This window comes from Microchirus variegatus (assembly GCF_963457635.1).
Source record: "Microchirus variegatus genome assembly, chromosome: 6".
In the NCBI taxonomy this organism is placed as follows: domain Eukaryota; kingdom Metazoa; phylum Chordata; class Actinopteri; order Pleuronectiformes; family Soleidae; genus Microchirus; species Microchirus variegatus.
Window position 1 is genome coordinate 16,276,139 of NC_139807.1, and position 17,749 is coordinate 16,293,887.

The 17,749-nt window shown below is 38.8% G+C and overlaps 1 protein-coding gene across 1 annotated transcript in view; it reads right to left on the reverse strand.

Annotated features, from left to right (window-relative positions):
• The window catches only part of pdlim7 (PDZ and LIM domain 7), a 49,205-nt gene that overhangs the window by 20,389 nt on the left and 11,067 nt on the right, over nt 1–17,749 (reverse strand). The window contains exons 3-8 of the mRNA XM_083891140.1: nt 15,136–15,287; nt 8,826–8,853; nt 4,273–4,289; nt 3,936–3,977; nt 3,160–3,314; nt 2,775–2,811 (exon numbers count right to left, since the gene is read on the reverse strand). Of these exons, the coding sequence (XP_083747266.1) occupies nt 2,775–2,811; nt 3,160–3,314; nt 3,936–3,977; nt 4,273–4,289; nt 8,826–8,853; nt 15,136–15,287 (431 nt within the window). The remainder of the gene's footprint in view (nt 1–2,774; nt 2,812–3,159; nt 3,315–3,935; nt 3,978–4,272; nt 4,290–8,825; nt 8,854–15,135; nt 15,288–17,749) is intronic.

Sequence of the window (17,749 nt, forward strand, 5' to 3'; positions counted from 1 at the left end):
GTTATTTCAAAAGATAGTTGTGGGTTCTTATGTTTTATGAAAGGGTCGTGTTTATGTGAGACAGAGCATTTCTCCTCCACTAACAGGCAAACATCCCAGTTTTCCTCAGATATTTCATAATTGTTATTTTCTACCAAAACTTTAATTTTGTGCCCATTTGACTTTAGACCACTGTGCAGCTTTGAATACTCTCCTGAATTGTAAATGTGTCACTTTTCTTAGGTTTTAAAAAAAAAATTTCCCCTATACAATTGCAACAGATTTAAGGTTATGTTTTTCTCATTGTGTCTCATGTCTAGTTCATTTTCCATTTGTATGTCTGACAAAGCAACAGTTTTTCCCTGCGCAGCAATAAAAGCAAGACCTTGAACCGTGATGGTTAATTCAGAACTCCAAGCTTTCTTCTGCGTAATCATTGTTGTAGAGTAGCACGGGTAAATAAAGTAATTGCAGAGACAGTGCAAAGGAAAGTGGGGAAAAAATAAGAGCTGGCTATCCAGAGATGTGTCTTTTATATAAAAGGAGAAGAAGCTAAAAAAAAAACACACACACACAGGAAAAAGGACAGAGAAGGAGAAGGTTCTTTTTTTCAGGTGTTTTATATTTTTGATGACAGCAGAAAAAGTACAGATTTATCTTCCTTTTATTCCTTAATGGTTGGAGAAGCCAACATGAGGGGATCAGAAACGAAAACTCTAAAGGATGAAGCACTCAATAAATGGAAGCAGGCAGAGAAAGAGAGAGAGAGAGAGAGAGAGAAAGAAAGAAAGAAAGAAAGAAAGAAAGAAAGAAAGAAAGAAAGAAAGAAAGAAAGAAAGAAAGAAAGAAAGAAAGAAAGAAAGAAAGAAAGAAAGAAAGAGAGAGTGACAAAGACGGACAGATCAGAGGAGGGTCTGAACCACGTTGAAAAAAAAGAATAATGAACAGACGTGTGCCTCCCACTGCTGAAGGCCCCTTCCCACTCGTTCACTCCAAGTAACACAGTGTGAAATGGAAAACAGGTCTGCAGACAAAGTGTTGTCAACAATCATTAAGTCGGAAATTCAGAGATGGATCTTACACTTAGGCTCAGTACGCAAGGTTCCACTTTGAGCTTTGTCATCTAGGCTATGTTTCTTATTTTGTATTTTTTTGTTTGCTTTTCTTTACCCCCCCCCCCCCCCCCCCCCCAAAAAAAACTCCTCTTTTTCACCCCATCTATATCTGGGCAGCGAGTTTAATCACTTCCATTGGACGGGTCAGCTATCTTCATCGTCTTCGTCGCATAGTCGTCGTGGTGTGGCTATCACTAGCAGGCTCTGGCTGGGCTCAAAGATGTCGCTCAGGATTTGATATTGAGGGCGCGAGCAGACCGGTCGTGGTGCCAGTCCCTCAGACGGGCATAGCGGGGACTCTGAATCTCAGTGAGGAACTTTTCCCTGGCCCCAAGCAATAGAGATATGAAGCAGAGACAGACAGGGAGGAAATAGATTGTAGGGGAGACACACAAAAAAAATTAGAAGGAGAATGAAGTGTACAGGGAAAAAAAGGTGAAATTGTAAAACAGAGGAAACGGCACAGACAGACAGAAAAGCTCTAGGAGACAAACTAGTACAGTCATTTAAGGAATAGTTTGACAAATTGGGAGACACGCTTTCTTCTTGCTTTCTTCAGTTACACGAGAAGACGTATTAAGCTAAAACGACGAGCCACGTTTTTATAAAACAGATCATGGAAACATCAGGTCCCACTTAAATATTAACTGGGATTTGACAAAGAATTATGCGCCTCATTATTAATGCAAGTGAATGGACTGTTATGAACAGAGCTGGAGGTGGAATCAATTGTTTGAGACGATTGATCAGGCCGAATTCTGCCATTTTACACGTGTTCTTTTTATCAATAATGGGCTGATTATTGCTTTTAGATATGCAAGTCTACACATTTTGAGTTTAGCTTTTGATCACCTGTTCATGTATTGTATATTAAGTTGGTTATTAAAGGTGCCATATGTAAGAATGTGGCCAAAAACGGTTACTACCTTCAAATTCAAAATACCGAGGTCTTTTAGGTTTCGTTTTTTTGAAGTAACTGGCAACCCGTAGTTGCTCGTTAGCTGAGACTCTACTGACTGCAATGATTGGTAGACGGCGGTAGGTGGCGCCACATGCCAAAGCATGATTTCAAAACATAAACATGATTTGCAGTCTGCAAAATATTTTTTTTAATGCAAATATTTTGGCTGCACTGTTGTTGGTGAGTTCAGTTTGTTATATGAACATTATTCCCGAGTCTCTGTGACATATTAGGAGGATTTTATGGCCAGTTGCTTTAGATTTATTACATAATGCACCTTTAAGAGGGGACAAATAAAAGTGGCCAAACATATCGGCTTCCCCAACAAAAATCTGCATCATATCAGCCATTGGCTGCCATGCTTTCTACAAATCAGCATCTAGACAAAGCTGTTTCTGCCCATTTTAAGTCTTTATGTTGGGCAAGTAAGTAACTATAGCTGATGACTCCATGTGTGACACGTGGAGACATGACAACGGAGCACCGATGTCATGTCATCCAACTTTCACAAAGAAAGCAAATGTGTCTAACTTTTTCTGTTAGAGGCAATTAGTAAACATTTTCTAACGACAAAGCACGTACACAATCACAGCACCAATGCTGGAGCAGAACACAGCTAAATACAAATGTAGATGATGTTGAGATCATTGCCAAACTACAGCTTCCACACGGGTGCACAACCTCTTGACTGTTCAAACCAATGACACTCAGGTTTTTACCTGGACTTCTTCATGTTTTCATCATCTGGGTCTTGCACTGAGAGATCCAGGAGAGAAACACATCACTAACAGCCGGCAGAGCTCAAACCAACCTAAACATTCGTAATAATATGACATTATATTAAACGGCGACTCTGTGACGATATACAAATGTAGATTTGTCACAATGATTGCAGTCATGATAATAAATGCATAGCTGTCACTGCAGACAGCAGCAGCCTCCTGACAGTTAATGCCTCTCTCCATAGCTGAGAAATGGGCCCTCGTGTTATCCACCTTTCCCGTGTCGCTCACTGTGACAGTCACTGCGATCACATCAGATCAGGCCTCCTCCTCCTCCTCCTCCTACACTTGTCTCAGTCTGCAGGCCTCGGCCCTAACTTACTGAAGTCGGTGCCTGTGAGCTGGGCCAGGATGCGGAAGGAGCGGGACTGGGTGGTGCCAGTGCGTGGCTGCCAGTCCTCAGTGTCCTGGATCAGCCTCTTCTTACTGCGGTCGTTTGGGATAAAACAGGGAGCGTTCTCCACCCTGAGGCCGTGCCTGCACGCACACACACACCCAACAGTAGCACATGGCAGGTCAAGGGAGTGCACGCTCTCACCAACCAACCCGGCTAATCGGGCAGACGACAACATCCTGAACAGATCATGCAACACTTCAGGAATAACGCTCGGTATCCCTGTCACACAATAAGCCAGATAATGGACAACCATTACTAAGATTTCTCATGGGCATACTGTAGACTCACGAGTGGACATTACCACATTAGAAACTGTATTTATGACCGTCATTAAAATCAATGGGGAAAAAGGCTTTCAGACTGCACTACCTGTCTGGTTTATAGAAGACTTTAATGACTTATTAAATATTGCCATTTTATTCTTCGAAACAACGTTAAAAAGCAAAACAAAAATGCTTTTCAAACTCCTTTTTTTCCCCCAACACAGTTGCTGTCTAACTCCAGCATGCACTCATCAAAAAGCAAGTGGAGTACGAGAGATGAATCATTAATAATGACCTGGCATCTTTGCTCTGTACGTCTAATCATTGAATCCACTCAAGAGCATCAGCACTTTTCTGTCGTCATAATGAGCTCGGCCAGAATAACCTTCTAAAGCTGAAAAAAAAAAAAAAAACACCACTGCATGCAGCTGCCCTTACTTGGCCTGAAGGTACATTTCGTCATAGAAAGTAGGTTCTCCCCTGTAGAATAGACCAGAGATTAAACAAAGATGGGATGGAGTTCACAGAAGAAAGACAAAGAATAGAGTATATTTTAGCTTGTTAGACATTTAAGTATGACCAGCACGTGTAAGTCTGGTCTATGGATCAATTAAACATCCATAATGAGATGGAGATTTAATAGGAAAATGATGGAATGGTAACCCTCAAAACAGAGGAGAAACTCTGTGATGAAGCGAGGAAAGTCAGTGTTAATGAGCATATAAAAAGGTAAAAGAAACATTATTATAGTATGGAAGAAAATGAATATACTAACTTGTCATGAGTTTCCATCTGTGGTTTTAAACAAAGGGACAAAAGAGAAACAGAGGAGAGAGAAAGAGGTCAGAGTTAAGCCTCGGGTTAAACACCAAACAGAATGTGTCACTAAATGTCCGCAGCAGAGAGAAGAGACGATCAAGTATTCTGCAGGATGCAAGAAAACATGCACAAGGTGACACAAGACATGCCGGCGTTGTCAAAATGCTGCGACGTGAGGGAAAGATGGAATTGTTTGCCCCCGTCAAGTCGTCTATTGTCACTCTGACCCAAAACGTCTCCCTCCATTCGGAGGCACAAAACCTTTGTCGCTCTTGTTCCTTTCATCCGTGTGCACACATGCTCCTCACTGCTATGTAAATGCCTCTGACGTACGCCACACACACACACACACACACACACACACACAGATGCCACAATGAACGATTACAGTGTCACAGGAAGCGCTAAACAAACACAATCACTCTAAACCAGTTTTGACGTGACACGTGTGGACACAAACTGTGTGAAGGAATCCTACAATGTCCTCATTAGACTGAGCCGACTCTCACATTTAGGCTCCATTCGCGATGGCCGCCGGTGGGGGAATCGGCAGAGGAACTTCGCAAGTATGTGAAGCCTCACGAGAGTAAGTAACGCTGCTTAAATAATCTAACACCAGGGCAGCGAAGGATCCGAGAGAACTCAGCAGAATTTATGAGTGAAGCTAAAAACGGAAACAGACCACATCTTATACCGTTGGCTGCAGTCAGACCACCACCGTGACCCAAATTGCAGGAGCCAGACAGGCATATTCCAATAGTACCAAGGAGGGTCATTTAAATAGCACTGGATGAATTCCTGGAATCCTTGTAAAATCTGAAAACTGAGTGCTAAAATAAAAACTAGGCGACAGTGGCATTAATCTTTCTTTGGTTACTACAGGCCAAGGTAACGTTAAGTATATTTTAATACCGCAGCGGTGATTACAACTTTAAAATAATCTGTGAAACCGGGTTACCATTTTTTTTTCTTCTTAATCATTTACAACAAAAAGCCAAACTAATCACTGAAGGATTTCAAGGGGAAACGTCTGCAGCTGCATCAAGCATTCACTTATTCAACAAAGCTTTGCAAAGGAACACATATGAGAAGACTTTTTGTCTCACTCACACATTATTTTAATTTAAGAATTCAGGTATTTGAACCATTATCATGTTTACATATATATATAATTATATATATATATATGTATATATATATATATATATATATTATATACATAAACATATACATATACATACTGTATACACATACATATATATACACATATACATACATATATATACATACATACATACGTATATATACACATACATACGTATATATACACATACATATACATATATATATATATATATATATATATATACATACATATACATACATACATACACACACATATATACATACATACACATATATACATACATACACATATATATGTATATATATACATATATATCTACATATATATACACATATATCTACATATATACATATATACACATATATATACATATACATATATATATACATATACATACACATATACATATACATATACATATACATATACATATACATATACATATACATATACATATACATACGTATGTAATTACTATAATGTGATTAAAAAGCTGCATGGCCCTGAACTTAGTACAGAGTCATGAAATGTTTTCTACAAAAAATGGAATTCCAAAATAAATAATTAGGTGAGCTCTTTGTTAAGAGTCCAGCATTTTCATAAAGCAAGATAAACGTAAATAGTATATATATATATATATAATATATAAAAAGAGAAACTAGGAGAAACTAACAGAAAAAACGATGCAGCTTTGAACAGCAGGAAATAATTGAACTTACTTTTTAGAGCAAAGTAAGTTTGATGGTTTATGGATGTGGACGTTCATCCTGCCATTTATACAAGGTGCAAGTAATAATCACGTCCAGTGAATTACTAATCCGTCCAAACAGCAAATCACTTATTGTTTGGCAAGAAACGAAGCATTCCTCAAAGACTGACTCACACACACAGACACATAATCCAATTATACACAAACGCAATCAGGACGCTGGGACTGAAAACTGGATTCAGATGGGGAGACAAATCTACATTTATAAAATAAATGTCTGCAGTGGCCAAAGCATTTAGAGAGAGAGAAAAAAAAATAAAACATCTTACAAGACTATAAAACTGTGAGTGATTATTCACATATCCCTCACTAATCTCTGTGAAAACAGTTTGTCTCAGAGGAGGTCGCTCAGCTGGAGGAGGCCAGCTAAGTGCTCCCTGGTTCACTAACTGTTTGATTTCATCACTGCGAAACAAAACATGATAAAAGCCACAAAAAGACAATTTGGGTCTGATCTGACAAAAGGATTAACAGCGTCCTTTAGCCTGAATGATTCTGTGTCCATCATGACACAACCTATGATGTCAGGCCCATGAGATTCTTGTCATATTATTCACAGTGAAGGGAATAATTGAGCTGATCTCTGATTACCTTCACCAACATGTTTTTGCTGGCATTTTATCAAAATGTAAGGAAGAGATTTTGATTTAATTTTCTGAGACATTGATTCTTTTTTGTAAACACAATTGTTAACCTTGAGAGATTGTGGAGTTTTTCCATCAACACGGCTAAAAATGTATTGTACTGTAATAGTAGAATAATAGTGTGCACAAATCAAATAATCAATATATAGGGCTGTATTACTGAATAGTTTGGTTGAAATTTGAATCAAATTGTTATTACTTTATTTTTTATTATTATTTATTCATATTCTTTACCACATTTTGCCTTACTGTACTTTATTACATTTATGCTGTTATATGTTTTGTAATGATTCAGTTGTTTATTGTGACTACATGTGACATGGGTTGTCAGGAGGGATAGTGGGATTCACATTGGGTTTTTTGTTTCATTCTAATGCAGACACTCCGATGCAATGTGGAAACTTTTCTGTACTGTCTGCAAAAATGTAATAAAGAAATTGGGGGGGGGGAAAAAGACATTTGGATCAGGATCTGGATCTGAGGCGTGAAAACATTTTTCCTCATTCTTTCCAACTTGATTTATAACCTCTAGGCTACACCTTGAAAAACTTGTGTCGTGACATTCTGATAGTGATAGAGACAAACAATTGTGTGATTCCTTAACCTATCGTCTACATTGATGCTTTTGAATGCTTTGACTCTGTGGGAAACCTTGGTGAAGGTTTGCACTTTCTAAATTCTTCCTATAGTTCTCTATCCATATTTGATATTTGTGACATAAGTATTACTTTGTCTTGAATAATCACATGTAAAAAAGAAAAAGAGAAGAGAAAAATAAACATTAGAACCACATCAGTCATTGTGTGGTTCCAAAGGCAGTAGAGTTTATTTGTCCACCTACCCGTTGTGTGGCTGCTGCACACTGTCACGGCCCTGTGAGCGCGGAGTGTTTAGTTTGGGCGAGTAGGCAACAGGTTTAATAGCAGGTCCTGTGTTGGCACTAACACCACCTGCTGTAAATGGCCTCGCCATCTTGTTAATGGTTGTGCTGGGGGCAAAGGAGTACTTTGGCTGAAAAGAAGCCGCAGCAAGTGAGTCCTAGGAGGGTGTGGAAGAGGGAGACAATGCAGCACAGTGCAGGACATGCAGTTAGACATTTCTGACACACGGTAAAAAAAAAAAAGAAAAAGGTCCTTCTGCTGTTGCACAATCCCTGAGCATTGTGTTAGAAAAGCTTCCCATGCAGCCCAATATTTTTGCTCATAGTAAAGGATTGCTCTGCTCTGCAGGAGCAGCTCTGTTAAAGCCTTGCAGGCTTTTCTCTGCACACAGAGAAAGTGCTCGAAGAAGTGTGAACACAGACAGTTTGTTTGTGTTGGCAGTCGGCCAGGGACCGGCCAAAGTAATCTGCTGCTGCCGCCAAAAATGAAAATGCTCAAAGTGAGAGATTTTCATATATGACTGACACGATTCACTAACGGGATTCCTCGCTTGAGCATGACACACGGACGGCAAAAAGAGCGCCTACTAAAAACGGAACATTGACTTTGTGCGAGTATTATGTTCCAGCTGCCGCACTAAAACAGCATGCAGCACAAAGCAGTGCACTACACCATTGTGCCATTCAGACTGTAATCAGCTGGGCGAGTAGCCCTCCAGAGATTGGCAGTGGACATAAAAGTATGAGGATTTCTCTGGTATCGGGGATTGTGCAAGGCATAACAAAACAGACCACAAGGAATAAAAAAAAAAAAAAAAAAAAAGATTGACAACACTCTGTCCAGCAAACATCTCATTTAGCAACTCACTGATGCTTTGCTAATGCACAGAGCAGGCACAGGCTCTGTGTGAGCTTGTCAGGTCAATCAGATGGATTTTAACACAAAGTGACACAGCACACTGATGAGGCCAGTGGTGGACAATGATTAAAAGGAAGTTTCACATTTACTTCCCTTTTAGTTCAACAGCAAAACCATGCAAAAGAATCCAAGCGACAATTACAGGCTTACCTTCTGGTCTCCACCTGCTTTGTACGTTCTGTGGAAAGAAAATGAAAGGGACAGTAATTAAAACATAGTTTCATTTAAAAGGGCGAGTGAGCCGCCTTTCAAAACGTGTTAGTTATATTAACTGAACTCTTGGTTTTCCGAGCTGGAGGACTCAAAAGAGTGACTTATAGGCTTAATGCAGCAGGGTCCAGGATAGGATTGTGTTCTCACTCTTCAGGACCCTATAGTATTTAATGCACTTGGTCCCACTGTTGTAGATTTTGGCACTCTTCCCTTTGGTTAAAACAGCATTTCTACTTTGACTGCACAAAACAGCAAGTTCCTGCAAAACTGTTAAATGCTTGAGACAGTTTTATTGGAGGTGCTGCAAAACAAGCGATGAGACTGGGGATAAAACAAGTCCAGCGTAACCTTCTCGTCTAAACAACTTATAGATGCCAGAATGGAAGAGAAAAACAATCAAGTCTGTGTTACAGTTTCACCTTTGTTTTCCTATGTAAACATGTGGTTTGGATAATTGTGTTTAACTGGACATGTTTGCTGAAATTGCTTGTGGTTTAATGGAATCCATGCGTCTCTTAAGCCAAGTCCCTGTCTGCCTATATCTCAGCGATTACACTAATCAGCAAGATGGTACAAGCAGCAGACATAATGGGAGAAAAGAAATCAGGATGTAAAATCACTTCAGTTAGCTCTGCGGTGGCATCATAAACACCCCAAAACCTCATTACTTTTCACATAGCCTTTGACTGTCCACACATTATCCAACACCCTCCTCCCACCACTTATGAATACTGCAGGTGGCACAGTGTTGTGCACCTTTAAACTCCAGTCCCAGGATTGACATTATTACTGGAACACCACAGCAGATAGTTCATTAAAAAAGATAAAAATGTACATGGAGGTGTTACAATGCTAATGGCTCCTTAAGCAACTTTATAGAAAGCAATTCCATCCCACTGTTTGCATGATACACACAGCTACAATAAGGTTAAGAGAGACTAAACTGGCCCTGCGGTCGCCCTCGTTGTTTCTGAGCACAATCGCACACAGAAACACAGGCTTCCTGTGAAGCAGTGCATCGTCATTGCCTGTTTAAGACATTTAACATTTAAGACAGGATGACAACAGGGCTGAATGGACACAGAGGAAGAATGACATGTCTGTGAGTAAATGTGACTTTCCCAGTAACCTAGAGTTTGATGACAGCTGCTCCGGTTCTCCGTTTACTCTGGCAAACTCGACTACAACGGACAAACATGGATTTGATTAAGTCATTGCTGCATGGAATAAGTTGCCTGCACCGAGTTTGACCCCGCACTGAAACAAAACATGCACACTATATGAGATCATTTCCTGTCTGATTTCATGGGTCATTTTACATGATGCATGTTTAGCTTTTCAAGCTGATTGCAGATGAAATGTGAAGTTTCTCTACAGGGGCAAAAAAAAAAAAAATCCCACGATAATGTTACCAACATCGCACAGATCACCAACGTACTTAACCTACAGCCACAGCCCTTCTGGCCACAATCATTGGTTTTTGAACAACAGGAGGCACTAAACCAAGCAGTAGGCTGTATCTTTTCATTGTGCAGCTGTCCTCCTCTCTTTCACATAAAAAGAAACAGTGGGTCGCAGCCAAGACACGAGTAAATAAAACTGGCAATAGATCCTCTCTGATAAGTGTTTCATGAGAACAATACTTGCTTGTCTTACAGTACAATAACAATGTGAGAGGGAGAGATGAAGAAAGGAGACTGGGGATTCAAGGGGAAGGGAGTCATGGGTAAAAAAAATAAATAAAAAAAAAAGAGCAAGAGAATGTGAAATGTTTACAAAAGCTGCACTCAAAAAGGAGATGAGAAATAGAGCAGAGCCAAACCACAGAATACAGGGAGATTAAGGCTGCTCTTAAGTAAACACACTGGCGTATTACAGGTCGAGAAAATATTACACCACTGTGTATTAAAGGTGAAAGAATAAAGCAGCATTTTATTAAAGGGCTCATGTTATACCCTATTTCTCCAAGTTAAACTCGCTCCCTGGTGTCCTAATAAACATGTCTGTGACATGCTTTGGTCAAAATACCATAAGGATGAAGCACCACAGCAGTTCAATCACCCGGCCAAAACAGCCCTGTTCAGAATGCTCTGTTTAGTAGTATCTCTTTAAGTCCACCTTAAAAAAAGTAAAATGAAAATTAAGGGACAGGAAATGAGTGATCATTTGCAGGCTCTAGCAGGCACATTGCTGTCATATATAACATGTTCCCACTGGACAGATAAATCCTCTGAGGCTGGAAGTTTGTGTAGAACTCTGTGCTGCACTGTGGAGCCAAGAATAGAACTTTTCGCAGACGTCGCTGACTTCCGGTTTTTGGATACTGTTGTCCTCGCCAGCACGCGTTTTACGGACAAACGATTCCAGGAATTTAGCGCCTCGTGACGTCCCAATGAGAGCGTAAGTCAACATCGCGTGTATCATTTCCTGTACTTAGAGTGAAGAGGACCACAAAAACACGAGTGAGTCATCTTTTTTCACACTTTGCCAACTGATAGGACCTCCAGAGTAGGAATGTTAATCTTTGGGTGTCTCACGATTTGATTCGATTCAATTCCGTTTGAAAATTGATACAATGCATAGCCTGTTAAGGCAAATTATGGCATCAAAACAATACAGTTTGTATAAGATAATGTGATAATGTGATCACACAAAGGTAAACTTAAGACAAAAGTTAACATTTATTCATTCAAAACAAATAAAAACAAAAATACCTTGCATAAAAATAAGCTTAGGCTAGCTGCCTTTTTCTCCCAGAAGTTACAAAAATAAACTGTACACAAATAACACAAAATGGTGTTTTGTGTGGTTTTTCAAAATAGAAATAAATAAAAAAATAAAAATTATTTAAAAAAAATATTTTTGAAGTTTATGAATCGATTCAGAATCGTGGATGATTAGAATCACGATTCCTGTGTGAATCAATTTTTTCCCCCACCCCTACTCCAGAGTCCCAAATATAAGGATTTAAATGATTAAAAAGTTGATATTGCATAATATGGGGCCTTTAACTCGATGTACGGCTTGCGTTTTAAAATACATAGCAACAGCAATGTCTGCCATAAATATTCTGCTCTCTGGACAGATCCTGTCAGACACACAGGAGGCACATCTGGCTCACGTATGACAAACGACTAACCCTCATCTTTCCTTCAGCCTGATGTCACCATCATGATTCTTATCCACTCACTACAAAGTCAACAGAAAGGTCTTCTTTTCTTCTTTTTTGTTGGTTGCCTCATCTGTGAGACTACTGTTCTGTTCCCTCTCCCTCACACTCCTTTTAAGGCATTTAGTAGGTCGGAGTACAGTGTGTGACTTCTATCTGCGGCAGACACAAAAAACAAAAAAACTGCAACTTCAGCAGCGTGTTCCGTTGACTGAAACTGAATTGTAGCTCTTTGCTCACAAAAAAAACAACTTTTAAAAAAAAAAAAGGTCTCAACCAGATCCAGTCGAGTTACCCTGGCGTTAATAACCTGCTGCAATATTTACTTATATTAAACCACACAGGATTACTGAGGAAGTTAAGTCTATGAAGCAGCTGTTTAACATGGTCTGTAAACTTTGCTGCATCTCCCTTTCCCCTCTCTTCTTATCATCATCCATCTGTTGTTCACTCCTCTCACCATTCCCGAGCAAAAACTAATAAAAGTAGTTTCATCTTCACTCCTTTAACAGAACAATGTCTCAGTATTGACTTACTGTTCTCTCTTATATTGATTTTGTGTTAGTGCTGCAACTAAAGATAACTTTTTATTATAGATTTTTCCATCATATATTTTGTAAATTAATCTGTTTTTATTTATTTAAAGTGTCTGAAACCTGAGAATCTGCAAAAATCTTGTTCTGGTCAACCAACAATGCAAAAATCTAAGATAAATGATGTTTAAATTCATGTATGATAAACAGACTCTGATGAGAATTTGACTAATCTTTGTCAATGTTACCTTTAAAAGAAATGACTACAAATATTATTCTATATAACTTCATCAACTTCCTGACTGGAAAACAGCTCAGTCAATATATTTAAATGTGGAAATCGTGAACTAATGGTTGCACAGGATTTCGCAGAGAAATCCATGCTGCATAAATGTCTCTCGTCTCTTCACTCTGTTTTCCTCTGGAAAGTAATAGAAAAGACATGTGGTTCGTCTGATTCGACAAACTAAGTGAACAAAGCACATTTGTCAGAACTTAACAGCTGAGTCTCTTGGCAGGAAACAACAGAAGGAACTGGATGTGAAAATAGCTCTGTTACAGCTGTGATCACAACCTCTACACTTACGAGTATCACAGACTTAAAATGAGTCCCTTGACGGCAGCAAGGCACATCTTTATTACTTAGCAAGTCAATAGCTCCTCGTTTCTGAAGGCTTTAGACTCTTGAATGGTTTCATTGCCGGGTTTCTCTGGGAGACAATCTTTTTCTTGTAATTAAGCTCCAGATGAAACATATTCACTTGCAGTCTACGGTGATATTTCATCAGCCAGGAATGTCTGGCACTAGCTATGTGGGCAGGTATACGAGTGCTGCCTTGTACTGTATGAACAACAGCGTGTTTTTTAATCTGAAGACACCGTTTGTAACGTGTCACGAAGCCGAGGCATGATACAAGGTTACCATGGCTCCTATGAAAATGGGTTTTCACCTGATCAAAGGCTGAAGTATCAGCCTGACAGCAGTTGGCTTGCAGACTATTTCTCTGCTACTCCTGCTTCTTCAGGATGAAAGGCAGAAAATGACTGTAATATTAAACTAAAAAAAAAGGAAAAAGAATTCTGCTAATATCACACTCCTTGTTAATTGCCTCTTGCAAGACGGTTGTTTTAACCCGAGGTTAGTGCCTTTGTGAGCAGCTCAACTCAAAAACAAAAGGACAATTTTTACTTCTTCTTAATGACACAAAAGAGAATTTTTGAGAGTGCTGACGCTGATGGAGAGTTTCCCTTCAAATGAGAAGATGTTTTAAAGATCCCATATTATACCCTATTTCTCCAAGTTAACCTAGTTCCCTGGTGTCCTAATGAACATGTCTGTGACATGTTTTGGTCAAAATAAAAGGATGAAGCACCACAGCAGTTCAACCACCCTGCCAAAACAACCCTGTTCAGAACTCTCTGTTTAGTAGTATCTCTTTAAAAAAAATGTAAAAAAAATAATGACATAAGCCACAGAGGCTACTGGGAGCTAACAGCAGTTAGCATTTGGAAAAGTGATCATTTGCAGGCTCTAGCAGGCACATTGCCGTCATATATAACATGTATCCACTGGACATATAAATCCTCTGAGGCTGGAAGTTTGTGTAGAACTCTGTGCTGCACTGTGGAGCCAAGGATAGAACTTTCCGCGGAGTTCCGGTTTACGGATACCGTTGCGCTCGCCAGCACTCTCAAAGCGGAGCTCTGCGAGACAACATTTCCAGGAATTTAGCGCATTGTGACGTCCCAATGAGCACGGAAGTCAACATCGCATGTTTTATCTCCTGTACTTAGACTGAGAAGCACCACAAAAACATGAGTGAGTCATCTTTGTTCACTCTTAAGCAACTTGTAAGGCCTCCAGAGTCCCAAATATAAGTATTAAAATGATTAAAAAGTTGATTTTGCATAATATGGGATAAGAGAGAGATTTTTTGAGTACTGACACTGATGGACAGTTTCCCTTCAAATGATGTTTTAAATCTGCATCTAGACTTGAGGTGGCTTTAAAATAAATATAATAAAAGAAAAATGGCGTCATATTTGATATGCGCACAAATTTAATTGCGATTGGAAAAAGAAAATACACTAGTCAGAGCAAGATTATGACAAACTTGTTTAGAAAAACTGCAGCTGAAAAACAGAAATTTGCACCATTTGTCACGGTGAAAAAAAAATTAAAATAAAATCTGTTCCGTCAAAGAAACAGGATCAAGAAAGCACCGCCTCAGCAGAATTAATTACACCGACTGTCAGGTTTGAAACTTATTTTAAGTGGAGTTTTATTTGTGCCAGGTCCAAATCGAATAGTGACTCAAGCATCAGTTAAGAAAAATAATGGAATGTGTATAAATATGTTTTGCAACCATATGTCATACTGGGCCAAGGACACTACGCTATCTCAGTTTTTTTTTTTTTTCCCAAAGTAAGAATAAAGGAGAAAGTTTACTTTGTGCTGATTTATGCTGCTGACCAAGATAATAAAAAAAAGGGAGGGTGAGTGATCGTGGAGGTTTGCTGCATCATGCACCACCAGGTGACTTACTTGCTGAGGGTGAGTTTGAGGGAGTCTGCCTCTGCTCTAATCTTGTTTTGTGCCTCAACATGAGTCATGTCCTCTGCATTGGAGTCAGCGATGGACACCACCCAGTCTCCCACACCAACACCAGCCTTAGCAGCCTTACCCCCCGGAGTCAGCTGGAAAAGAAGAAAAGAAGAGACAATTTTACTCAATGAAAAAAAAAAAAGAAGAAATAGAAATAACACAAAACTGGCAAACAATGAATTGGTTAAATTAAATATAGGTCTGGACGATATGGCCATAAGGGTTCAAAACAACAAGAATAGATTCCACTTGAGTTGATTGTGGTTTTTAGTGGACAAGAAAACGTACAATTCATTCGTCTGAGGTGAAACATTCAAAAGTGATTACATGTATTATACATCACAGTGTGTTTGTGCGATGCATAAACATTATATCAATACATATCGAACCACTGCTATGTTGCACTTGAAGAAAGTTATATCATGATATATACTGTTATTGATTTAGAAATGTTCCCACCGTCAAGCAAGTCGTGGTTTTTTTTTGCCCACATTTGTTTGTCTCTTTGTCTGTAAGCAGCTTAAGATCAATAAGTATAGAGCAGACTTTTATGAAACCATTTTTTGGGGAATATATCCCACGGAAAGAAATGTCAGATTTCGGTAGCGATCGAAATATACGGAAACTGAGTTATCTTGGTGGAGGTGCGAGTCGTCTCGAGCGCTTTCTCAAGTTTGTCAGTCGCCTTTTCTGAAGAGGTGAACCATTTACGGAACTGGTAGAGTTGTTCGTGTTCATATGGAAATGTGCATTTAAAATACAAGTAAGATAATTGTTTAGATTTATAATGCATGGGGTTTTATATGGTGGTGGGGGACTAATAAGTGAAATGAAATATGTACTATACATATGTACTTCATTTGCATTGCTTGTATTTTATGTTTATTAATAACATTTTCTGTGTCTTTTATTAATGTACACAGTGCATAATGATTTATTAGACCACCACCCGAAAGCCACAGCTGCCCTAAATTAACAGCATTGGTAATTAACAATATAATTTTTTATGTTTTCTGTAATGGATAACACACCAGTATGTAGAAGCTCTTTAACCGAAATGACATTTTTAATGCTAAATGGAGTGCTTTAGGGATTATTATAATCCATGACTTTTCAAGTGTACCGTTTTACAAAAAAAAAACAGAAAAAGTAGTAAATCACTTTATCATTTCTTGATTAATTACTTGCATTCCTGAAGAGAGAAAAAGGTGGATTCAGTTTATTTGCCAAAATATTTCTTTTTTGAAAGATTTCTAATATATTTATGTTATGTTGTTTTTATAACAGGTGGTCTAATCCATCCGATATAACTCATTCATTCAAGTAATTAAAAATAAATACTGTATATTCATATTACTGATTTGTTATGTCATGTTTCAAAAACTAAAATCTATCTATAAAGCAAGTTGTGTCTCACTGACCATTAGTCAGATCGACCTAAAATTTTGGATATGGGTTGAGAATTAATTGCTTTTTTGGAGTACTTTTAATTTTAATTTTTATCGCGCTACACCACACTCTTAGAAATAAAAGTGCTAAATAGAACCATATAAGGTTCTTCAACTTCCTCATCCTCATAGGAGAACCCTTTTTGGCTTTTTATAAAGGTTCCACCTGAACCCTTTTGGAGGGTTCCACCAAGAACCCTTTTAAAACCCTTTATTCAGGAAAGGGGTTTTAAAGGGTTCTCTGGATCAAAATGGTTCTTACTGGAACCATTAGCGTTACAAAGAACCCTTGGAAAACCCTTTCTTCGGTAAAGGGTTTTTCAGAAGCAAGTGGTTCCAGGTAGAACCTCAGCCCTTGTAGAAGAATCCTTTTGGAACCCTTATTTCTAAGAGCGCAGGCAGGGGCGACATCGGGATTGTCTTTCAGAGTAAGCACAGTCTCCCCTAGGCTACTTTTAAAACAATGCATCTGCAAACATTGTGTTTGTTGTACAGAAATCATGTACATGCTCATAACTTTAAGGACTGATGAGTATTTTATTGTGACAAAACAGTTTTACCACGAGTGAGTGTTTTAAAAATGCATGGATGTGGCCACAACGGACGCAGTTCTACAGGTTGCCTACTGCTCTCTTCATATTACTACCTACTGCATCTTCTCAATGCACACATCATTTTCTTTTTCTTAAAATAACTATTTCGGTGTCTCTTTATATCTCAATGTACATCCATGCAACACTACGCAAGATAACACCTCTTTGTTCATCCAGCCTTCACACACAGCCTCATTTGGCCATAACTGAAAAATCTTCTTCAGCTCTCACTATAGGAATACATATACTCCACAAAAATATAAACTCACAAACTTGAAATGGTGAACAAAAATAGAATGTCATGACATTTGCTCAGATTCTTGATGCATTTGTTTATGGAATGGTTTGTTTTGCTCAAACCCAGTAGTCCAGTGTCACTTGGCCACTCCTATTGACTCTGAGATTGAGTATTTCAACTCACCAGAGTCATGAAGCATTGCAGAGTGGTGGTCAATATGCGTGACCAGTACATAGACACTCCTTATGGTCTGGTCAATAAAAGGGCACACCAAA